General features: G+C 33.9%; 4 protein-coding genes and 1 long non-coding RNA gene across 15 annotated transcripts in view; 3 read left to right on the top strand and 2 right to left on the bottom strand.

The window, feature by feature from the left end:
* The first annotated feature begins 190 nt into the window (after positions 1–190).
* On the top strand, positions 191–2,448 carry LOC105150974 (U6 snRNA-associated Sm-like protein LSm2). The gene is made up of 4 exons (XM_011064390.2): positions 191–540; positions 657–724; positions 1,036–1,126; positions 2,110–2,448. Exons 1-4 carry the CDS (start codon positions 538–540, stop codon positions 2,236–2,238), a joined length of 291 nt encoding a protein of 96 aa, XP_011062692.1. The 5' UTR covers positions 191–537; the 3' UTR covers positions 2,239–2,448.
* Positions 2,236–4,460, bottom strand: LOC105151007 (carbonyl reductase [NADPH] 1-like). Its single transcript, XM_011064436.2, is given in 4 exon segments — positions 2,236–3,022; positions 3,140–3,378; positions 3,643–3,903; positions 4,440–4,460. Coding segments are annotated over 4 exon segments (810 nt in total). The 5' UTR covers positions 4,446–4,460; the 3' UTR covers positions 2,236–2,718.
* Positions 4,461–4,486: 26 nt separating this feature from the next.
* On the top strand, positions 4,487–9,301 carry Vps39 (vacuolar protein sorting 39). Its single transcript, XM_011064389.2, has 12 exons — positions 4,487–4,601; positions 5,076–5,627; positions 5,720–5,893; positions 5,965–6,220; positions 6,296–6,528; positions 6,602–6,846; positions 6,925–7,344; positions 7,434–7,751; positions 7,813–8,239; positions 8,317–8,427; positions 8,498–8,822; positions 9,065–9,301. The coding sequence occupies exons 2-12, from the start codon at positions 5,558–5,560 to the stop codon at positions 9,126–9,128; spliced, it is 2,643 nt and encodes an 880-aa protein (XP_011062691.2). The 5' UTR covers positions 4,487–4,601; positions 5,076–5,557; the 3' UTR covers positions 9,129–9,301.
* Positions 9,302–9,437: 136 nt separating this feature from the next.
* Positions 9,438–11,011, bottom strand: LOC147910640 (uncharacterized). 2 transcript variants are annotated; one of them, XR_015544053.1, is made up of 3 exons: positions 10,769–11,011; positions 10,276–10,602; positions 9,438–10,106 (listed from the first exon to the last, which is right to left on the bottom strand). It is a non-coding gene; the product is annotated as an uncharacterized LOC147910640 (long non-coding RNA). The 2 variants fall into 2 exon arrangements; XR_015544054.1 differs by having other exon boundaries at positions 10,262–10,602; positions 10,769–10,879.
* A 10-nt stretch (positions 11,012–11,021) lies between these two features.
* beta-Spec (spectrin beta chain) overlaps positions 11,022–20,193 on the top strand; it is a 42,156-nt gene continuing 32,984 nt past the window's right edge. For all 10 annotated transcript variants that reach the window (XM_087402654.1, XM_087402658.1, XM_087402661.1 and 7 more), the window contains exon 1: positions 11,022–11,161. The gene's annotated coding sequence lies outside the window, so the exon portion shown is untranslated. The remainder of the gene's footprint in view (positions 11,162–20,193) is intronic.

The following is a 20,193-nucleotide window of genomic DNA, read 5'->3' on the forward strand; positions in this document are numbered from 1 at the left end:
CTCGCGCGCGTCCGCCATTCATAGGAATATAAGTATGAGAGAGTGAGAAAACAAGCTATTTTCTCTGTCTTACTTAATCTTAAAATAAAAATTAAGGATATCGCTTTCGTTCCCTGAATATGGATGAACTGAAATAAAAAATCATCACTCGGCTTAACTCTTACTAGAGGAACTCTAGTATGAACAAGGCTGAATATATTGTATGTTACAATTTACTTCAAGCTTTGTTTTTTCTATGACTGAACTTTTTGTATTTTCAATTTTTTCTCTTTTTCTTCAATATTATTTTAAGTGCAAAAGATACACGTCGTGCAGTTACAAATAAGATTAAATATTTATGCGAATTGTCCTAAAAGTTTCCATTCTATGTATATTCTATTTCATGCATTGCTATTGATGCTTCGTGATCATAGACATAGGTTATAATTTTACCGCCGAGATTTGTTTGGAACGCATTTTTCATTATAAATACTTATAATTTACTACTAGCGTATGCGATACTGAATATATAATCACAGTGATCTTTTGCAAATTATCATGGTAAGTCTTAACGTAAAAATTTTCACAATAAAGAGAAGTGTAGAATCCGGCTTTTCATGGATGTGAATAACACCTGGACGTGTATCAAGTTCAACTGAGCGTATTTTTAATTTCAGTTGTTTTATTCCTTCTTCAAATCCTTGATTGGAAAGGACGTAGTGGTCGAATTGAAAAATGACCTCAGGTGAAACGTCATCACATGGTTGTTTTTTGAGCAACACTGATTGTGATCGAATTCTTTATATTAGATTAGTACATATTAAAAGCTACTATACATGAAATTAATAAAGTTAAGTGTAAAAGTATATAAATTTTTTAAATGATTAGATAATATTACATTATTTAACAGAATATACTTGTAATTTTATTGTCAAAGTCGAGTTTATTATGTCACTGCATTTAGATACTTTATTTAAAACAGCCTTTAATGTGTACTAATTCAGTGTAGTGTGACTGGCCATCACACACATTATGCAATGTGATATTTTGTTTTAGTATCTGCGGCACATTATATTCTGTTGATCAGTATCTGAACATAAAATTGGCTGACATTAGCGTAACAGATTCAGAGAAGTATCCTCACATGGTACGTTAATTACCATTGATATTATCATATAAGAGGTTTTGCATTAACTATTTTTAGAAAAGGATTTTAATTAAATTAGCTGAAACTGTGATATTTTGGTTATTCATTCTAAGCATTGAAAATCTATATTTCTTGTTATATAAGTATACTATAGATATTCAATATTGACAATGAATAATGGAAGGCATCTTTTATAGCTTATGAGAGATCTGATTAAAAGAGTCTTCATAAAGCACAACCGTATTTAAAAAATGGACACATTTCTGAAAGTTGCTACTTTAAATCTAAACAAATTGAAAAGTATTTATAGTTTGTGTTTACAATATAGTTTGTTTTTTCAACTGTGTAGACATTTATATATAATCATACATAAAAATGTCAGGTATACTAATATAATACTACCGATGCAAATACATACCAATATACATATTAGATGTAGTAAAAAGAAATCCATTATTTTTCCAATAGATGGCTTTACTAATCTGTATCTTGTCTACGCGTGATACAGACTAAAGCCATCTATTGGAAAAATAATGGATTTCTTTTTACTACATCTAATATTTAGAAGCATACTATCCTTTTTCTTGCATAGACACTGAGATATGAATTTCAAAAATGGACACACATGTGGCTATATAAGTGTTTTTAATTGCTTATAAGTTAAAAAACAAACTGTACTGTAAATAAAGGTAAATACTTTTATTTTATTAACACACTTAGACTTAAAATAGCAACTTTTCAAATGGTACTACAATGAATTAGTCCATTTTTTTAAACACGAAAGACTGTACCTGTGGAAATTTTTTATCAACATCTCATAAGCTACAAAATATAATAACAGTTTATCAATTTGATTAAAATCTTTTTTTTTCATATGAATGGAGGGATTATGCAAATTGAATCATCAATAATAGACATGCAATGCAGTCATTAAAATTAATGTTCAATTAAATAAAATTAACGAATTGTATATTAAATTGCAGTTATCTGTAAAAAATTGCTTTATCCGTGGATCTGTGGTGCGATATGTACAACTTCCAGTGGATGAGGTAGACATCCATCTTTTAACTGAAGCGGCACGGAGGGAAGCAATGAATGCTCAAGCAAGATAGCTCATAATTTCACTAAATATATTGCTTACATTAAGAATCCATTTCTTCTCTTTAATTACTACATATAATATTTTGTATTTAGTATAGAAATAATATATGGAATCGTTTTGCATTATTCACAAATTTTTTTTTGAAAACGTGAGTAATAATGTAACATTCTTCAATATATATTTTTATTTAGTTTTAATATAAAAGACATTTGTAGCAAAATAGTCTCTATTTTTTGTAAGTTCTTTGTTATCCCTAAGCTAGAAACACATAAAAAAAACATAAGGCAGTAAGATATACTTACTGTGAGCGAAACGACTTACTTTATCTTCTCTATTGTGATTGGCCGATTCGCTTATTATTTACGATTTTTTATTAAATTTATATTATAGATAGTTTATTTAACATTCACGTATTTGTTCATTTATATATTTGAACATATTATGCATTGTAGGTGCGGTGCAAACCAGTTTACCTATCTGTTACATATGCTTACTTCCAATCTGCTAATGTCTTATCGTACCAGATAAATTTTCCTTTTATCTCTGTATTTTTCGGCAACAATGCGCAGTAAACAGGAGCTACAGCCCCTTGATCTGGTGTCAAAATTCCTTTATGCAAAGTAGCATCAGTATCTACATAACCAGGATGTACAGCATTCACCGTAATGTCTTCTCGGGGATCTGCATTGAACATGGATTGATGAATACCAGCTAAGGCGCTAACGCTTATTTTACTTGCCGTATATGCTGAATCTGACCACCCGACTTGTAAATGCGTACCAGATTTTGCAGCACTGGAAATAAATCCACATATAAGAATATAAATCTCGAAAAATTTTTCCAAACGTTTTTATTTAATTTTTTAACATATAATCAATGCAATTGTTTTTTTAAAAAATGTTGAATCTTACTCGACAAATTCGTGCATGATTTTATCCAATTCTGTTTCAGTCAAATTTGAATTGGTTAATTTCTTTTTTAAGTTATCACCAGTAATTTATGATAGACATCCAAAACTGCTCGAGACATGAACTACCCGGGCATGTGGTCTGAGTAATGGATAGAAAGCAGTACACATTCTACGCAAGCTGAAGTAGTTTACTCGTATAGTTTCTTCCGCTTGAAACCCAAAAGGCTCCGTAGCATCGCTCTATAATAAATAAATTTCAATATATCTTCTCGATATTTTATTTTTACAAAATCATTCAATTATTATTCAGTTTATATTTAAATATGAATAGGGTAGCAATATATAATATTTTTTCTCTTTTTAAAATCAAGTTATTCTTTTTAGAAATAATCGCATTTTTGAAAATAAATAATTAGAAATGCATATTTGTCGTAAACTGCGTTTACTATATCAATAATGTCTTTAATTATTAATTAATTACTATAGCAATATATCTTTAATTACTTGAAACATTATGGCAGCATTGTTAACCAGCACATCGAGGCCACCATACGTATTTTGTAAATAATCCCGGAATGTATTAACACTATTGTCATCATTGATATCCAATTGATAGAATTTCGGATCCAAACCTTGTTTTTTCAATTCACTGACGGCATTCAAGCCGCGGGTGATATCGCGAGCCGTCAAATAAACATTTCCATCGTATTGTTGGCACAGAGCTTTGACAATGGCAAAGCCGATACCCTTGTTTCCACCAGTTACCTGATTAATATTATTATTAAGATATTATTTATTAAGATTTCTAAACCTATGCTTTACATATTCTTATACTTATATATTAAAATAAACACATTCTGTGCCAGATCAATTTCAAGAGACTTGACCATCACATGCTATGGGTTATCAGTATTCCATAGTTTTTGTGTTACATTTGTTAAATAATATATTTGTTAAATAAATTAAAAAATTGTAAAGATTATACAGAAAAAGCCTAATCATGTATAATATTAAAAATGATTTTATAATTATTTTCTTTTTATAATTAGTCACTGAAAAAAAAAAAAAAAAAGAAAAATAGAGTATGAAGTCCAAAGAATAAAAATTATGTTAAACTCTCTCCCTCCCGGGACAAAATATTTTATATATAATTATATAAAACATTGACATATTTTATAAATATATATTCAATTATATAATATATAATTATATATAAAATATGTTCACATGTATATAACATTTTTTCCGGGCTATATTTTAATATGTTTAAAGTTATACATATAGACAATGCTGGGATTTACTCGCATTTCATTTACATTTACTTTTCGATCGATTAACTTGATTTTCTTACTTCACTCACCGCCGCCACCAACTCGTGCACCGATCGACATTTAGGCTGCGTGCGAATTGGTGAAGTAAAGAGCAGGAATCAGACAAGGTTGAAAATCGGCCGAAATGTGCAAGTAAATCCTAGCACTGTATAGATATAAGATAGGAAAAAGAGAAAGACTAAAAAATACAGACAATTCAACTACAAATAATAAAAATTACAACTGCTATTTGTAATAGTTAAACTTTTCGTGTATCTTATCTTTTTCTTTCTCCATTTAATTAGATTTGTTATGTAATTATGTTCTTTAATATATTTCTTTAATATATTATACTTTAGTAATTGTTAAGGTATTAGGTGTTGGAATTAATTCGTAGCGTTTTACAAGTGATGGGAAGTACTTTCATTAATGTATTTTTTAATGCTCATGTGAAATAAATAACATTCTTTCATTAAAAAACGCTACGAATTAATTCCAACACCTAATATAATAAATTGCAGCTATATAAAAAGAAAAAACTATATGTCAATCTGGAAAAGATAATCGACGATAGAAGTACAAAGATTTTTTACTATTACATTTTATAATTTTTGTTATGTACCACAGCAACACGCCTTATCATTTTTACGCAAGATGCTGAGTGTAAAAAGTGCAAGCAACGCGAATAGCCTATGATGTAAATATGCATTATGGTATAAAAAAAACTTTAAAGTGAATCAAAAAAGATTTACAGTGAATTATGAAACGCAACTCTTTTGTGAGGAGATAACCGGAATAATAAAAAAAAGAGGAAAATAATAGAAACTATTGTACATGAGAATGTGACGTTCAAAAGTCACGCAAGACCATGGGACACTGATTGGACGAGTGATGTTAAGCTGAATCCTCAAAACTATTAAAGGTCTGTTCTCAGCTACGATTCTGTGATTGTTGTGCGATGGTTGTCAAACGCCAGTCAAAAATCGTTTAGAATGTGGGAGAATGCAATAGAATGAATTCTGATGCGTTGTCGACCAACAACTTGAGTATCGTCAATAGTAGAAAAATTCATTTGATAAAGTGTGATATTCTTTTTTAAAACCGCAACGATGCACGACGCTTACGAAGAAACGTCTATATTAAATATCACTGTGCAAATTGAGTCTATGGCTGCTTATGGTACGAGATGAATCTTGGTTGATCATGTGCGATTATTAGAAGAATTCCTGTGAATAGAGAGAGCATTTATTGAATTTTTTTAATTGTTTTAGATGACAACCTACTAATAGGCACCAGGGAAGGTCATCTTCTTATGTACAATGTTCCAGTGGTATTTGACGACAGCCACAAACTAGAATTGTTACGTCACAGCAAAAATTTTAACAAAAAACGCATCAATCAGATAGATGTTGTGCCGGAATATAATTTATTGATCATTCTAACAGGTATACTTGATGTCATGAGTTAATTGATAATTATTATCTCTGTCTCTCAGTCTAATTGAGGAAAATTTTAGATAACATTGTATGCATTCATGATTTAAATTCACCAAACTTTCAACAAATATGTCAATTACCAAAGACTCGCGGCGCCACTTTGTTTACTCTGGAGATTCAGTCAACCGAAAGCCTAACAGGAGAAAAGAACACTGTGGTTCGTTTATGTGTCGCTGTTAAACGTAAATTACAGCTGTATTATTGGAAGGGAAAGAAATTTGAAGAATTTAACAATTTTGAGTTAACAGTGCCAGATATACCTCGTCAATTGTCATGGTAACACATGCTGAACAATTATTGAAATGCTACAGCATATACCTCTATTTTGATAAATTTGTATTAATTATTGAGGTGCGGCGAAACATTAATATTAGGATTTCGTGGATTGTCCTATACGATTTTCGACCTAAATGATAAACCTAAGGAGCTCTTTCCCACCGGTAAATCTCCAGAACCAAGTATTACGAAACTATCAGATAGTTCTTTTGTCCTGGGCAAAGATTCTCAATCATTTATCATGGATACAAAAGGAGAATTGGTTCAACACAATCCAGTAAAATGGTCAGATGCGCCTAATGCAATAGGTATAGAGAATAGACTACCGTTATTATTTCTCTCTTTAATTATAATTAATCAAATTTTTTTGTAACATTTTAGCATGGGATGATCCTTACTTGCTTGGTATCGTGCACGATAGATTGGAAGTGTATACATTGGAAGGATGTCTACATATTCAGACAATAAAGGATTTAAATAAAGCTAGACTTATATATCGATGCAAGCAAGGAAGAGTCTTTGTGGCATCCATTAGTCAAATTTGGTGTATCAATGCAATTGATGTTACTTTACAAATTAGGACTTTGCTGGAGCAAAATCAGTTTCAGCTGGCATTAAAATTAACTGTACGTTACTTATATCTGATGTTAATGTAAATTATAATTCATTTTTTATATATGCAATATTATTGATATGTATTTTAGAATTTATCAGACATAACAGATGAGGACAAAATCAAACAGACATATAAAATACAAACATTGTATGCACATCATCTGTTCTACAATAAACGGTTCCAAGAGGCAATGGATCTATTCTTGAAACTGGGAACTGATCCATATGAGGTGATAAGATTGTTTCCAGATTTAGTTACACCTTCGACCAATACTCATGAACTCAATGAACCAGCACCCAGTTTGCCAAAATTGCAAGATCATGATTTAGAAAAGGGCTTACGTGCATTGATAGTTTTTTTAACTGAAGTTAGGCATAAGCTAATGGCGAAGGACAAAGAACTTAGTAAGGAAAAAAATGGAGTAAATGGAGAAAAGAATTTAACCGCTGTAGCTACGGAGCAGCTTCTAAAGATTATAGATACGACCCTTTTAAAATGTTATTTGCAGGTAAAAGAGAAGAAGGATAATAAAAATCTATACGTGGAAGAAGTTTCCTTGCTGTACACGGAATAAACATTGAACGGAATTTGTTTTAGACTACTGACGCCTTGGTAGCTCCTTTACTTAGATTGAATCACTGTCATTTGGCAGAAGCTGAGAAAACTTTATTGATGCATCAGAAATATCCGGAACTTATTATATTGTATCAAACCAAAGGACAACACAAGAAAGCGTTGGAGCTACTGGAGAAACACGCAAAGGAAAACGATTCTAGTCTGAAAGGTACTGAGAGAACTATACAGTATTTGCAACATCTCGGCAAGGATCATATGGATCTAATACTAAAGTTTGCTGGATGGGTTTTAACGGAGGATCCTGAACAAGGCCTTAGAATATTTATGGAAGATATACAGGTATTTTTTTGTGTTCCACATTTAATTTTCCTTATTTATGCATTTTTTGTTGCATTTGTAGGAAGTTGAACATTTACCTAGACCAAAGATATTGGATTACCTTCTACGTTTTCATAAAGACTTAGTGATACAATACTTGGAACATGTAGTACATGTTTGGGAAGACACCAATCCGTTATTCCATAATGTTTTGATACATCAGTACAAAGAAAAGTGTTTAGCTTCTATGAATGCAAATGCAACGCCAGCGGAGAAAGAAACTTCGCAACACATTCGACAGAAATTACAACAATTTCTAGAGAAATCGACGCATTATACACCGGAAACAATATTAGTGCATTTTCCATTTGACAGTTTATTTGAAGAACGTGCAATTATACTTGGACGACTTGGTCGTCATCAGCAAGCCATATCGATATATGTTAGCCTTTTAAATGATATACCACGCGCAATACAATATTGCCAAAATGTATATACAAGATATCAAAGTAAGTGGATTTTAAAATATTCAGTATTAATCCTAATAAAGATAATATATAATTATTTGTATATTATATACTTTAAGATCAAGATCGTACATTGGAAAAACCAAAGCAGACGGATAATGCTGACGAAGTATACGTTTTGCTAATTCAGCAGTTATTGAAACCTGACAATGAAGGAGTTTTGATGGCTGGTAAATAATAACATAAACAAAATTTGTTTGATACAATGTTACGTATATATAATTATTTTTACTTTTTAAGGTTGTAATCCGGAAATTCAAAGAACGACACAACCAGATTTAGAAATGGCCCTTCGACTGTTAGAGGAGCACGCCTCGAAGATAAATCCTATGAAAGTCCTGGAGGTGCTACCGGATTCCGTTCCTATTGGTAGAATAAAACATTTCCTGGAAGTTAGCTTACAGAATAACTTAAACGCAAGGCGGAGAACGCAGGTTCTCAAAGGGCTACTTTACGCGGAACATTTGCAAGTGCAGGAGCAACGAATGCATTACGAATCACAGAGTGTCCTCATGACAGAATTTAATATATGTCCAGTTTGTAAAAAACGATTTGGTAACCAAAGGTTTGTATATGTGTCTTATTATTTAAAGTATTTAAAGTATTTATCGCACGTGTATATTTAAGGCCCCTATTCTGTAATTTTCAACGACAACGTCTGTATCGTTACATTAATATTGCGTAGTTTTTTTACTATATATAAAACATGCACATTGATACGCAATGATACTGTTAAAGAATTATAGAATAAGGGTCTCATAAATTGACATAATCATTTGTAATACTAATCAATCCCTGTTTCCTTAGCGCTTTTGCGAGATATCCCAATGGTGATATAGTGCATTACTCTTGTCAAGACCGTAAAGGATAAAGGCGGAGATTGCAAGATTATATATAAGTCACATAAGTTTAAGATTGTATATATCGAATGTACGCATTTTATATATATGAATTTCGCATACATGAAATTCCGATATATGTATTGTTACGCAAACTAAAAAATTATCCACTCTGCAGTCATATTAAAAATTAATAGTAAAACTATTTTTCGTAGGAAATTTATTAAGTCGATCACTGCAATTTCTTTCTTTTTTTCTGATGTGCTTATTATTACATCCCATAAAAGAGAAATGCAAACGAAAAAAATATTAATTATATAGAATACGTAAGATGTATTTTACCGATTGAAATCTTCTAATAATCGAAGTGGTCGAACGTGAAATAAAATTTGAAAAATTACGAAAACTAAGAGCACAATCGCGTTCTCGGCTATTTGAATTCCTCTGCGAGTATTTTGATGCCGAGGCGCGATTGGCTACACAATGCACGCCCGCGTGACATTCGAAATCGAAGTTTGCGAAGTTAAAAATCAGTGGTGGCTTCTTCGCGACCGCGGAATTTTTACCATGCGATAACGACGGCGAACATAGCATCTATTTACATAATCACGGAGGAGGAAAAAAAGAGTTAAAGCTCTAAGGAGTGCAGTGTGGAGGATGGGGCGTGACCGTGGTCCAGAATACGGATTGATGATGTCATAAGCGATCATGTATTCCTACGCCGGCCGGTGTAAAACGGCCGAGAGACAGGTACAGTACAGATGAGAATGCTCGCAATTGTTCAAGGCATGATCCTACACCATGTCTTCGAAGGTTGATTTGTTTAATTGAAAATCTTATTTATGTCAATTTTATTTATTTTTCATATTTAATATATTTATATATTCATTTTATATATATAATATAATTTGCATCACGGGAAATTTGTAAGATTTTTTTTTAAGACATCATTCCAAAGAGAATATTTTTTGTTGTTCAAAATTTTCCAAGCGTATTTAACGTTGCGTTATCTATAAAAATAAAGACAAATATCTTGTTTTCAAAATAACAGTTGAACTCTGTCTCCATGTTGCATTTATAAATTAAAACATCGAACTACGATTTTGTAGAATCGAATATTCGAAAAGTTTTGTTTTCTTAAAGAAAGGTTTGAAAATAGTATTACATCGATTTGCTCACTCAAAGAATCTTATATCGCATATTCGAAATCAAATGGCGTTTTATTCGACGCATACTTCATTTCATAGCTGAACTTATCGATCTTTTCTTTCCGATGACCAAGACGCACCTTAGACAAATTTAATACTGTAAGTCTTAAATTAAGTGATTAATTACTTACCTATAAACGTATTAACAACAATGATTTAATTCTCAAAATAAATAAATAATCATTAATCGATTTAATACGAGATTATATTTATTAAATTTTTCTGATGTGACTTTCTACCAATGTAGATTAATTTATCTCATCTCGGTTTACTTTATTCATCTTTTTCTGATTTTTGACTAAAAAAAGATGAAGAGTTAGTTGATTAAAATTAAACTCTATATATGTGTATAAACGAGCATAAGGGATTATTTTATCTTGGATATGTGCGACGTGTTACGTGTACAGTGCGACATAAGTGACGTCCACATCGAGTGTTGGTACGTTTGACATCGCATACTGTACCAATTCCCCACAAATCCCCGCGCTCGTTCCGGAGTCCAGTTCAGTTCTTCCCGACCGATATTCGGAATTCAGGCGAAATTCGATCGGGGTGAAACCAGTGGAAAGACGCGCGCGCGCGCGCGCGTTTTGCCTTTTCCAATTTTCCGCGTCGACCGGGTCAGCGCGCGCGACGATTCGGGGAAGCGCCACTTTCAGCCACTTTTTGCGCGAAGGGACTAGCTGCGGCGGCGTAGGTGCGCGCTGCGCGCCGCTCAGTCGGTTGCGCGCCGGTCGAGTGTGTGGACGGGCGGATCGGTGTTGGATCGTAATTTGGTGGTATTTTGGTGTACCGGACCGGGGACTTTTATGCGAGTTGTGTGGCGGAACGGTGCCGCGGGGTGTCCTTACGCGAGGGTAAGTAAACTCGACGTTGTACAAGTCTTTCTCGCCGTCCGGCGTTTCAGTGGAAACGCGAAGGAACGGCTTCGGAGTCGCCGCCTCGACTCGGTGACGGGTGGATATTGGTGTCGGGATAAAAATGGCGTGCGCCGCCTCGATTTCTCTCTCTCTTTTCTTCTTCTTTCTCTCTCTCTCTCTCTCTCTCTCTTTCTCTTTCTCCGTATACAGTAGTACACCAGATAGTACTATGGCCTATCGGTGCCGGTGCGTCGCGACGGTGAGTCGCGCTGTCAATAATGATCGTGCGGATATCGCGAATCGCGTCGCGACGACAGTGGTGGCGGCAGCGGCGTCGTCATCGCCGTGTCGCCCACGGAGACCGTGGGGCCCTACCGGCATCGATTGCCGCGTCGTCGTCGTCGAGCGTGTCCTACTGTATTTATCTCATTGAATCATTGCCACCCACCCTTCCGCCTTCGTCAATTCCTCGATTTCTTTCGCGGTGTTCACCGTTTGTCTGGGTTTGATTCTCCGTGATATCTCGCGCGGGGCGTCGTCGATTCGCAAAACCCCTCTCTCTCTCTCTCTCTCTCTCTTCATTGGCTTCGATCGGCGACTTTTTTCGCGGCCCATATCTCTCTCGACGGCGAGGTCACCGCCGGTCGACTTTAATTTCCGCCCGTATCTCTCCCACTTCATCGACTCCTCTTCGCCATCCGGCCATTCGTCCATTCGTCCCTCCCTGCTGCCAACGGTTTTGTTCACCTGTCACAAGACGACCTATCTGCCGGTGACCCAATTTCCCGGCGCTTCCATCGAGCGCCGAGGAATGGAATCGAACGTAGCTGAACGTAACTAACTCGGCGCCCGCGCTTGTGCGAACTAGAGACCCTAACAGAGACTAGTAACAGAGTCCGGCTAGGAGCAATTTTTTGTCAAAACAAGAATGAGAAAGAAGGATATATATATATATACTGTCTCTTTTTATATTATTTGTCTTATTCATTCTGACTTATTGAAGTTGACGAAAACGACGTGCCAATCAAGAATTTGTCATCTCGTTGCCAGATTCTGGATGCATTCCAGTGAGAGATACAGATGACAGAGTAACACAGTGAATCATTACATTCTTATTAATTGCAATGTCAAACAAAGATGAAATGATCACTGTATTAAGGTAGGAACAAAGATTCTTGCATAAAGCATAAAAAAATTAATCAATTAGAGTATTTTATTTCATGGAAAGGAAAGAAGACTTTGATTGATTAATTTTCTTATGTATTATGCATTATGCGTAATGCATAAAAACCTACAATTGTGTAAGCATAGTAAGTGGTTGTAGTTGTAAAAATTCATCAATGATCAGCTGAATACGAGAAGAATATTCTGATTGGTCAATTTTTACAACTACAACCACTTGCTACAACTACCAATTGCTTACGCAATTGTAAAATTATATAGGCTTAAGACATAAAAAAACATCAATTAGACATCAATTAGTCAGACTTTCTTATATATCATATAAAGGAAGGATCATATAAAGGAAAGGAAGACTTCGATTGATTAATTTATTTTAATGTATTGTACGTTATGTAAGATTCTGTGCTCCGCTCTTATACTGTCTTTTTTTGGAAAGTATCATCTGCAGTTATAGGGTTTCTAGTTGACCAGTATCAGATCTTATATTCGAGACCGTCTTAAGTTTAGCCTTGAAGTCTCACAAACCAATCGGAGGACCGCATTAGCCCGGATCTACAATAGATTTTTAAGCCTTAAGCCATAAGGAATGGACGAATCACAATCGATTATTTTCCTCGCATTCGACTACAATTGGTCAATTTCTTACGGCTTGAGACTTAAAACATCTATTGTAAATCCGGACTTAGCGTCTTAAGACATTACTTAAGACGGTCTTGAAACAAGAACTGACTATGAATACCAGTCAACGTGCCGCCTCGTACACAGAGAATGGAGACGCGTTTTCTGGATGTTCCCCCCCCCCTTTTTTAAATTAATTACTTTACACCCTGTGACACGAATGCCAGAGAACGAAGGGTACTCGACAGTGTCCGACGCGACAATAATCGCGAGGGCTCCCTCCGCAGCGCGTTGGTTTGCTTTAAATTGATGTCAATGGGCGTGGAAAGGCAAATAAAGCGATCTCGCGCTACGATCGTGCGAGATAAACCCGTCCTTGTACCTGCCCGCTCGAAACTTTATCGCCACGCGTGAGTAAAACGTTTGACGAGCGTCTTCCAGCGAAAAATCGTCGCCCAGATGATATGAGCGAGAAATTAGGTTTACGAAGCAAAGCGGAAGTTCAGTTTAACGGTTTACTTTAACAGTTAAACAATCCCTCTTGCTCTTTGACGTAAAGGTCTTGGACGACGCGACACGTCGACGCAACGTTATCGCGTTTATGTCTACTAGGCAGTCTGTTATGTAAGAATTATTGTTCAAGAATCATTATAGGAATCTCATATTTCAGTAATGTTGTCAGTATCAATAATTATACTGACAATATTGATCGTGCGTGATTAATATTGATAGATTGATAATAGATTATTGACAGTAAGCTGGATTTCTTCATTTTTGATCAAAAATTACGAAATTTGGATCACTGTGAATAATATTATTCACAAAAATATTATTTTTTTTCCGCACAAAAATATTTTTTTATTGTTAAAAAAATTGATTATTCAATTTGCTTTCTTCTTCAAAAGACTTTATGTAATATGCAAATCGAATTTGTTTTAATTTAATAATTTCAATTGAAATATTAAACTTATTAGGATTCAGAATATATTATATTTTGAATAAATTTGGTGCTTGTGATGAACTTGTGATAGATTTGCGAATATATGAACTTTTAAGATACTTGAAACACAAGTAATTAGTAAGGTAAATAAGAAATGAACTGAAATATTGTAATAATACTGATTATGTAAGATTGTAGAAACACTGATGCATATTATCAGTATTTCACTGATTCAGTATTACTAATCAATATATTATATTATTCATCGAGTTAAAGTTCGCATTATAGATAAATTTCAAAGATCGCTGGACTTCATTCGGAGCTCGTTAAGATCTATTCATCGAAAGACGAATGCTAAAAATCAGTTAGGTGTCACGATTGACCATTTCCTCGCTTCAGTTTCAATAAATATTTTTTCCGCATTTAGCATTCTCGAGGAAAATGTTTTCAGTCATTAATAATCTCTTGAAAAATGGTCTAATAAACAGTTATTTTTCATCGAAATTTTAAATTTTGCAGTAGCAAGCTTTTTCCTCTTTTAATAGCATTTGATGACGAGTTTCAAGCTATCTCTTCTTTAAATGCTATTAGTCTTATTGTTCTTTTTAGCTGAATTTGCACTGCTCACATTTTTTTTTCTTTTCTTCAACGCACAGAAAAGAGAAAAAATGAAGCGTGCAAGAAGTTCAGTTGAAAAAAACAGACCTATTGTTACATAGCCTTTACATGAATTTCCATTCTAATCTCAGGACGAAAAGAGAATAGTAGATTTTCTATCGTTCACCACAATAAATTTGCAAACGAAATTTTTACAGCTTTGACCGAGATGTTTGTCAAATATGTGATCGCGAAGCTAACTGAAGGTTTGTCGAATCTACGATCCTTAAACTTTACTGGAAATTCCTTTTTCCCACGAGAAAAGTTCCACTTTTTTATAATAAAAATTCCACTAGTATAAAAAAGTGGAACTTTTCTTCTTGCTTTCATCAAATATTTCAAACATATACCTATTTCACTTTAAATATAAAATGTACACTATAGTTCAGTTATAAAAAACAATCTTCGAGTCTCATCTCGATTTACGGCCGCTTCCGTGTCGATTTCGTGTCCAGGTCTTCCGCCACATCATGCTCGACGGAAGTGCGTGCGTGCGTGCGTGCGTGCATTCGCTCGCTCGCTTGTTCGTTTGCGGATGCAGGGGAGGAGAAAACAAGAGCGAACAAGCGTACGCACTCGCCGTGTCGTTTACGCGGCATGCGCTATTTCGGGAGTACACGCAACGACGTTAATCTGTCAGGAGAAGGCAGAGTAAACTCCTCTCTCGCGAGAGACGGAGAAGAAAATTTCAAACACGATCCTCCTTTCTCGACATTCCTCATTTATGTATTCCTCATGTACATGTTTCTTCGTGTTTCTTTCTGTTGAACTTGATACCACGTTTACAATCGTTTCCAATCACGTTTGCACGCGAGGGTGTTGTTTCGTGGAGTATCCTATTGCAACATTTAATTCTCAAGAATGAAACGGGTTAAAAGTTAAAATTAAAAGTATCTTCCTAATGATATGATATGGCGCATTCATTCTATTCTATAGTGTTTATAACTTCCATAAAAATGAGTGAAGAGAGAGTAAAGAATCAAAGAATCTTATTATAGTGCCTATTAATGTTTCTTTTACTGCATACACGTTGAAAATTCCTGGCTGTTTGGAACACTTCAAAAAGAGTCTAATTGCATTAATTGAAACTTTGATTGAAAATATTAAATAGAGAAATTAGAATTTTCTGATTGAATCTATTATAATTCTAGTTGAGATTTCTGATATGATTGATATAATCAGAATCTTCTGATTCATCTATTTTCAATCAAAAATTTTTCTCAGTGTAGCGCTATTAAAGAAGAAAAAGAAGCTCCTGATTATGCCGATCGGAGCGGCTGCTCTTTGGGAAATCGCGAACGGTTTCGTCATCAGCGCCGAATCCAAGAGCTGAGTCACCCCTAATCGCGAATCGAGCGATCGCGCGGTGCGAAATGTTAAGGTCGGCGAATAGCGTCGCTAACTCGTTCGATATACGATGTATACACGGCCTCTCGACTGTATGTGAAATAGATGGGAGGGGAATAACCCCCGGAAAATAGGACTTCCGTTTCGACTCCCCATCCTTCCCGTGTATAACAGTCGTTAATTTTTCGCGGAAATAATGCTAATTTTTCTTTTCTTGGGAAACTCGAGTATCGCATACTGCTTACTGAAAGTTTAGATACACGTTTGTTACATATCTATTTGTGTGAAAAAAAAAAGATGAGAATTTGCCGCGCGAGTAGAGATTACGTCCATTTCTGTCAACATAGATTAACTTTAATCTCGTTTTAATTTACTTTTTATCTTTTTCTAATTCTTAGAAATAAAGAAAGATAAAGAGTAAATTAAATTGAGATTAAAGTTGATCTACATTGGTAGAAACAAGCATTAGCGAACATATTTTTCGTGTTCAGTTGAATAGTGATTACATACTTTTTTGTGGAGTTTATCTGGCCGCAAAATAATCGATTATCCATCATATCACTGACCTTTGACTGCATTTAAAATATGTGTTCCGTCGACGCCCTCGATCACAAGTGATTCGATCAATTCAACCGAGCGTGCTGTGTTTACAGTTACGTCATAGCGTATGCCAGCAGTGAGCATACGTGTCTCTGGCATATATTAATAAATTAATGGTTTGGTAGTTCGTGTCTGCATTGAAGACTTAATGCTTGTTATCGTCGTTTAACACGCTCCAACCGTAACATTTTTAATATTCTGAATATTTTGTGGATAACCGCGATTTGTCATCTTTAACAGAAATTAAAGAATCGATTAGACTTTATCTTTTTTAGTTCTAAGCATTTGATAGAAAGGACTGTGATTTTTATCGAGAATTTGTTTTGATTTATCTTAATACATTTTAATATTAGGTCTACTTTTTCAGCTGAACTTCTTGTGGTTCATCTTTTTTCTTTTTCTCTCCACGTTGAAGAAAAAAGAGAAAAGATGAATGAAAATGTAAAAAATTCAATTAAAAAAAAACAGATTTGTACGTAGGCATAACAGAGAGAGAGAGAATCTACGTAGGAGCTGTATGGTTCACTGGCAGAATAATTACTTAGTAGAGGAAACTCGGAGATCAGCTTATTCTGTAACTTTTAACGCAAATTTCGTTATCATTATAACGCCGTTGCGTAGCTTTTTTACCATGAAAAAGCTGTGCAGCAGCGTGATAATGATAACAAAATTTGCGTTAAAAGTTACAGAATAAGCTTGCAGATTTCGATTTGAATCCCTGCAGTGCCTTGATATTTCTCTCGTATTACAGTCTTTCAGAAAATAGAATTCTTGCTCGCTTTCTCTCGGAAAGAGAACCCGAAGGAACAGTCTATGATTCACAGTAGCCAAGAAAAAGCTTGACGATAAAGATGGACTCCCAGGAGGAGGAAGAGGAGGAATGCCATCAAAGATAAAGACACATGTCGTAAGTCAAGTTGCCTAGAGATGGCTTTGGAGAGTCACTAGGGATATTCGAGATCGAATGTATTGTCAGTTGGTCGAACTGACATGCATAAGTAAGCACAATAGAGCGACATAGGAGCTGTTGTGTGGCTCAATGATAGAATAAGTGCTACCTAAAATAAGTGGCTGAGTACGGGAAACTGAGACATAGATTCGGTGAATTCCGGCAGTGCCAGGAACGTCCTAACAAGTACGTATTTCTCTGAATATGTACTATCAAAAATATCGACATCAGTTACTCTGATAATCCACAACATTGTTGGTGATTATTTTTTGAAAAAATCTAGAACATTAATGACATCAAACTATATATTTGAGAAGCTATCGTACTCTTATATATCTTGAATATTGTACGTTTAATGTCAACGCTCTATTTTCTTTATGAAATAATCACCGACAATATTATGAATCATAAGAATAATGTCGATAACTCTTCAGAGAGTTTTGGATATTTTTGATTGTACATATTCAGAAAAATACATATCGGGCACTCCTGATACTGCAGGAATTTAAAATGAGGTTTGATGTCTCCAAGTTACTCCTAAGCAATCATTTCTGCCACTGTTAATGAGCCATACGATCCCTAGGTGGATACTCTCTCGGTTATACATATACAAATCTTACAGTATGATTGTATTGTTTTTAGTAAATCTTCCAAGAAAGAATTGTATGTACTTGATGTTGAAATACTTAGTTCGCGATTAAAGAATCATTAACAATTAATATTATTATCGAAATAATAAGGCAAACGTGAAACAAGGCAATTTATTTCTTCAAATTAGCCACGAGTGAACATTGTTTTATAATGTGACGTTAATTTTTTTGTCTCTTGCGATAAAAAAAAGAATCATAGCCTTTCATTGGTTACACGATGAATATTATTCATTTATCTGAAGACACACAAACGTCTCGGTTTTCTCGACTGAGTCATGATGTATCATCATAAATCGAGCTAAACCATATGACTAGCGGTATATGTTAAGTCAGAGCGCGAAGGTTATATGACGAGAATGACAATAATTACACGCTTAAGTTTCTATATATTTGCGCTTACCTCAGCGTTACCTTGTGCGTACAGTTATTATCTAGCCGATTACAATTAGCGAAGTGTGTGCCTCGTGATACGAGCTACTACTCTTGAAAGTCAGCCTGATTAAACCATACTTTTTACAAATTATTTAATTTTAATACTGAAACATAATATTAACATAAAATTAGATTACGACAGAGTACATTTTTTTTTACCTTTTATAATTTAATTTGTGTTAAATTTTTGTCATGTTCCAATATTTTATCATGTCTTAAATGACTCATTCAATTTTTGTGTTAATTCAACACAAATATGAATAAATTAGAATAGAATACAATATTATGCAAAAAATTAACATTAAAAATTGTAACACTTTGGCACAATTTGGAAATGAAAGCATATTTCCTTGGTAGAAATTTCATTCATTTTTTGAGCAGTTACTAACCAATTACACCAACTTCTGTCTAGTAATTAAGAAGGAAAACTGCTTACGATCCCAATCAGGATGTAACGCTTTGTTTGCAGTTACTGCATACAAAAGTTGCGTAAAATCTGAATCCATTTACTGAATAGTAACGATACAAATAAATATGGATATTAAATTGATTAATAAGCAAGCCAACTGTTTATGAAATGGACAGAATAAAACTCTATCAAGTTCTTGTCCATTTCCTACTCAGTATTGGCACAACTAATGAGAATACAGTAATATTAGATAATAACTGGATAGGTGTCTAGGAAAACTGCATACATTTCTACCAGGGTTCTTCAGTAACATTTATAATAAAATCTTATACGTGAATTATAAACTTTCATTGTATTATATATTTCGAAACATTCCGTATATTAAATTAACGTATAGATTTTATTCATTTGTCTTGTATAAATTATGTTTTGAGAAATTAAATATTATTTTTCTATTATTTATTTATTCATAAATTGTGTTATTTTAACATTAAAAAATGTCAATATCCATTTATCGCCAAAATATTTGAATAATACAATCACTTTGTGTTAAATTAATAACACTCGAATATATTAAAAGTTTAACACTAAAATTTTACAGTAACAAAGAATAGTTTTAACATAGATGCAAAATGTCTTTTACTGTGCAGAAAAGGAGTTGATCGATTTGGCTTCTAAGAGGTTCACATAATAACGCGCCTGTTCACGCTTGAGCAAAAGTTACTTCACCGTGACACTTGCACGTCGTTGAGTGACACGTAATCCGAATTTCCTGTTTTATTTTTTTTTTTCCTTTTTGTTCCTTTTGCCCGTTATCAATGATGTACAATCTAAATCGAGTGTATATTTAATTTTTAACTGATTGATACGCTAAGAAAAGACTGTTTTTGCAAATTTTCCTTCTTTTTAAGGATGCTAAATCGTAACAAAAAATTTTTTTAATTAAATTTTTTAAGAAGAGAAAGAAATTTGAGCTTCTGATACATATATCACGTATAATGTGTATATCTTTTGAAATAATATTGTCATTTATCCACATAATTAAATTGTTGTCTCTTTCGCTTTTTCCTTATAAGCTTAATCACGATTACGAACCAGATATTTTTGTTTGTACTTCTAATCGATCCGTTAGCTCTTATCTTGTCGAGCATTGAAGCTAACTCACAATACAAAGAGTACGAATTACATCCTCAATCTACTCGCGAATTTACTTCAGCGGAGATTTAATTAACAATTAAAAATATT

Source organism: Acromyrmex echinatior, chromosome 2, assembly GCF_024713525.1.
Source record: "Acromyrmex echinatior isolate Ae372 chromosome 2, ASM2471352v2, whole genome shotgun sequence".
NCBI lineage: Eukaryota > Metazoa > Arthropoda > Insecta > Hymenoptera > Formicidae > Acromyrmex > Acromyrmex echinatior.

Excerpts from the sequence above, each read along its gene's own strand:
- LOC105150974 (XM_011064390.2), top strand. Across the intron at positions 725-1,035 it reads GAATTGAAAAATGACCTCAG|TATCTGCGGCACATTATATT; the intron begins GTGAAACGTCAT and ends ATTTTGTTTTAG. Across the intron at positions 1,127-2,109 it reads CAGAGAAGTATCCTCACATG|TTATCTGTAAAAAATTGCTT; the intron begins GTACGTTAATTA and ends ATTAAATTGCAG.
- Vps39 (XM_011064389.2), top strand. The coding sequence starts at position 5,558 with ATGCACGACGCTTACGAAGAAACGTCTATATTAAATATCACTGTGCAA. Across the intron at positions 5,628-5,719 it reads TGAGTCTATGGCTGCTTATG|ATGACAACCTACTAATAGGC; the intron begins GTACGAGATGAA and ends TAATTGTTTTAG. Across the intron at positions 5,894-5,964 it reads TTTATTGATCATTCTAACAG|ATAACATTGTATGCATTCAT; the intron begins GTATACTTGATG and ends GGAAAATTTTAG.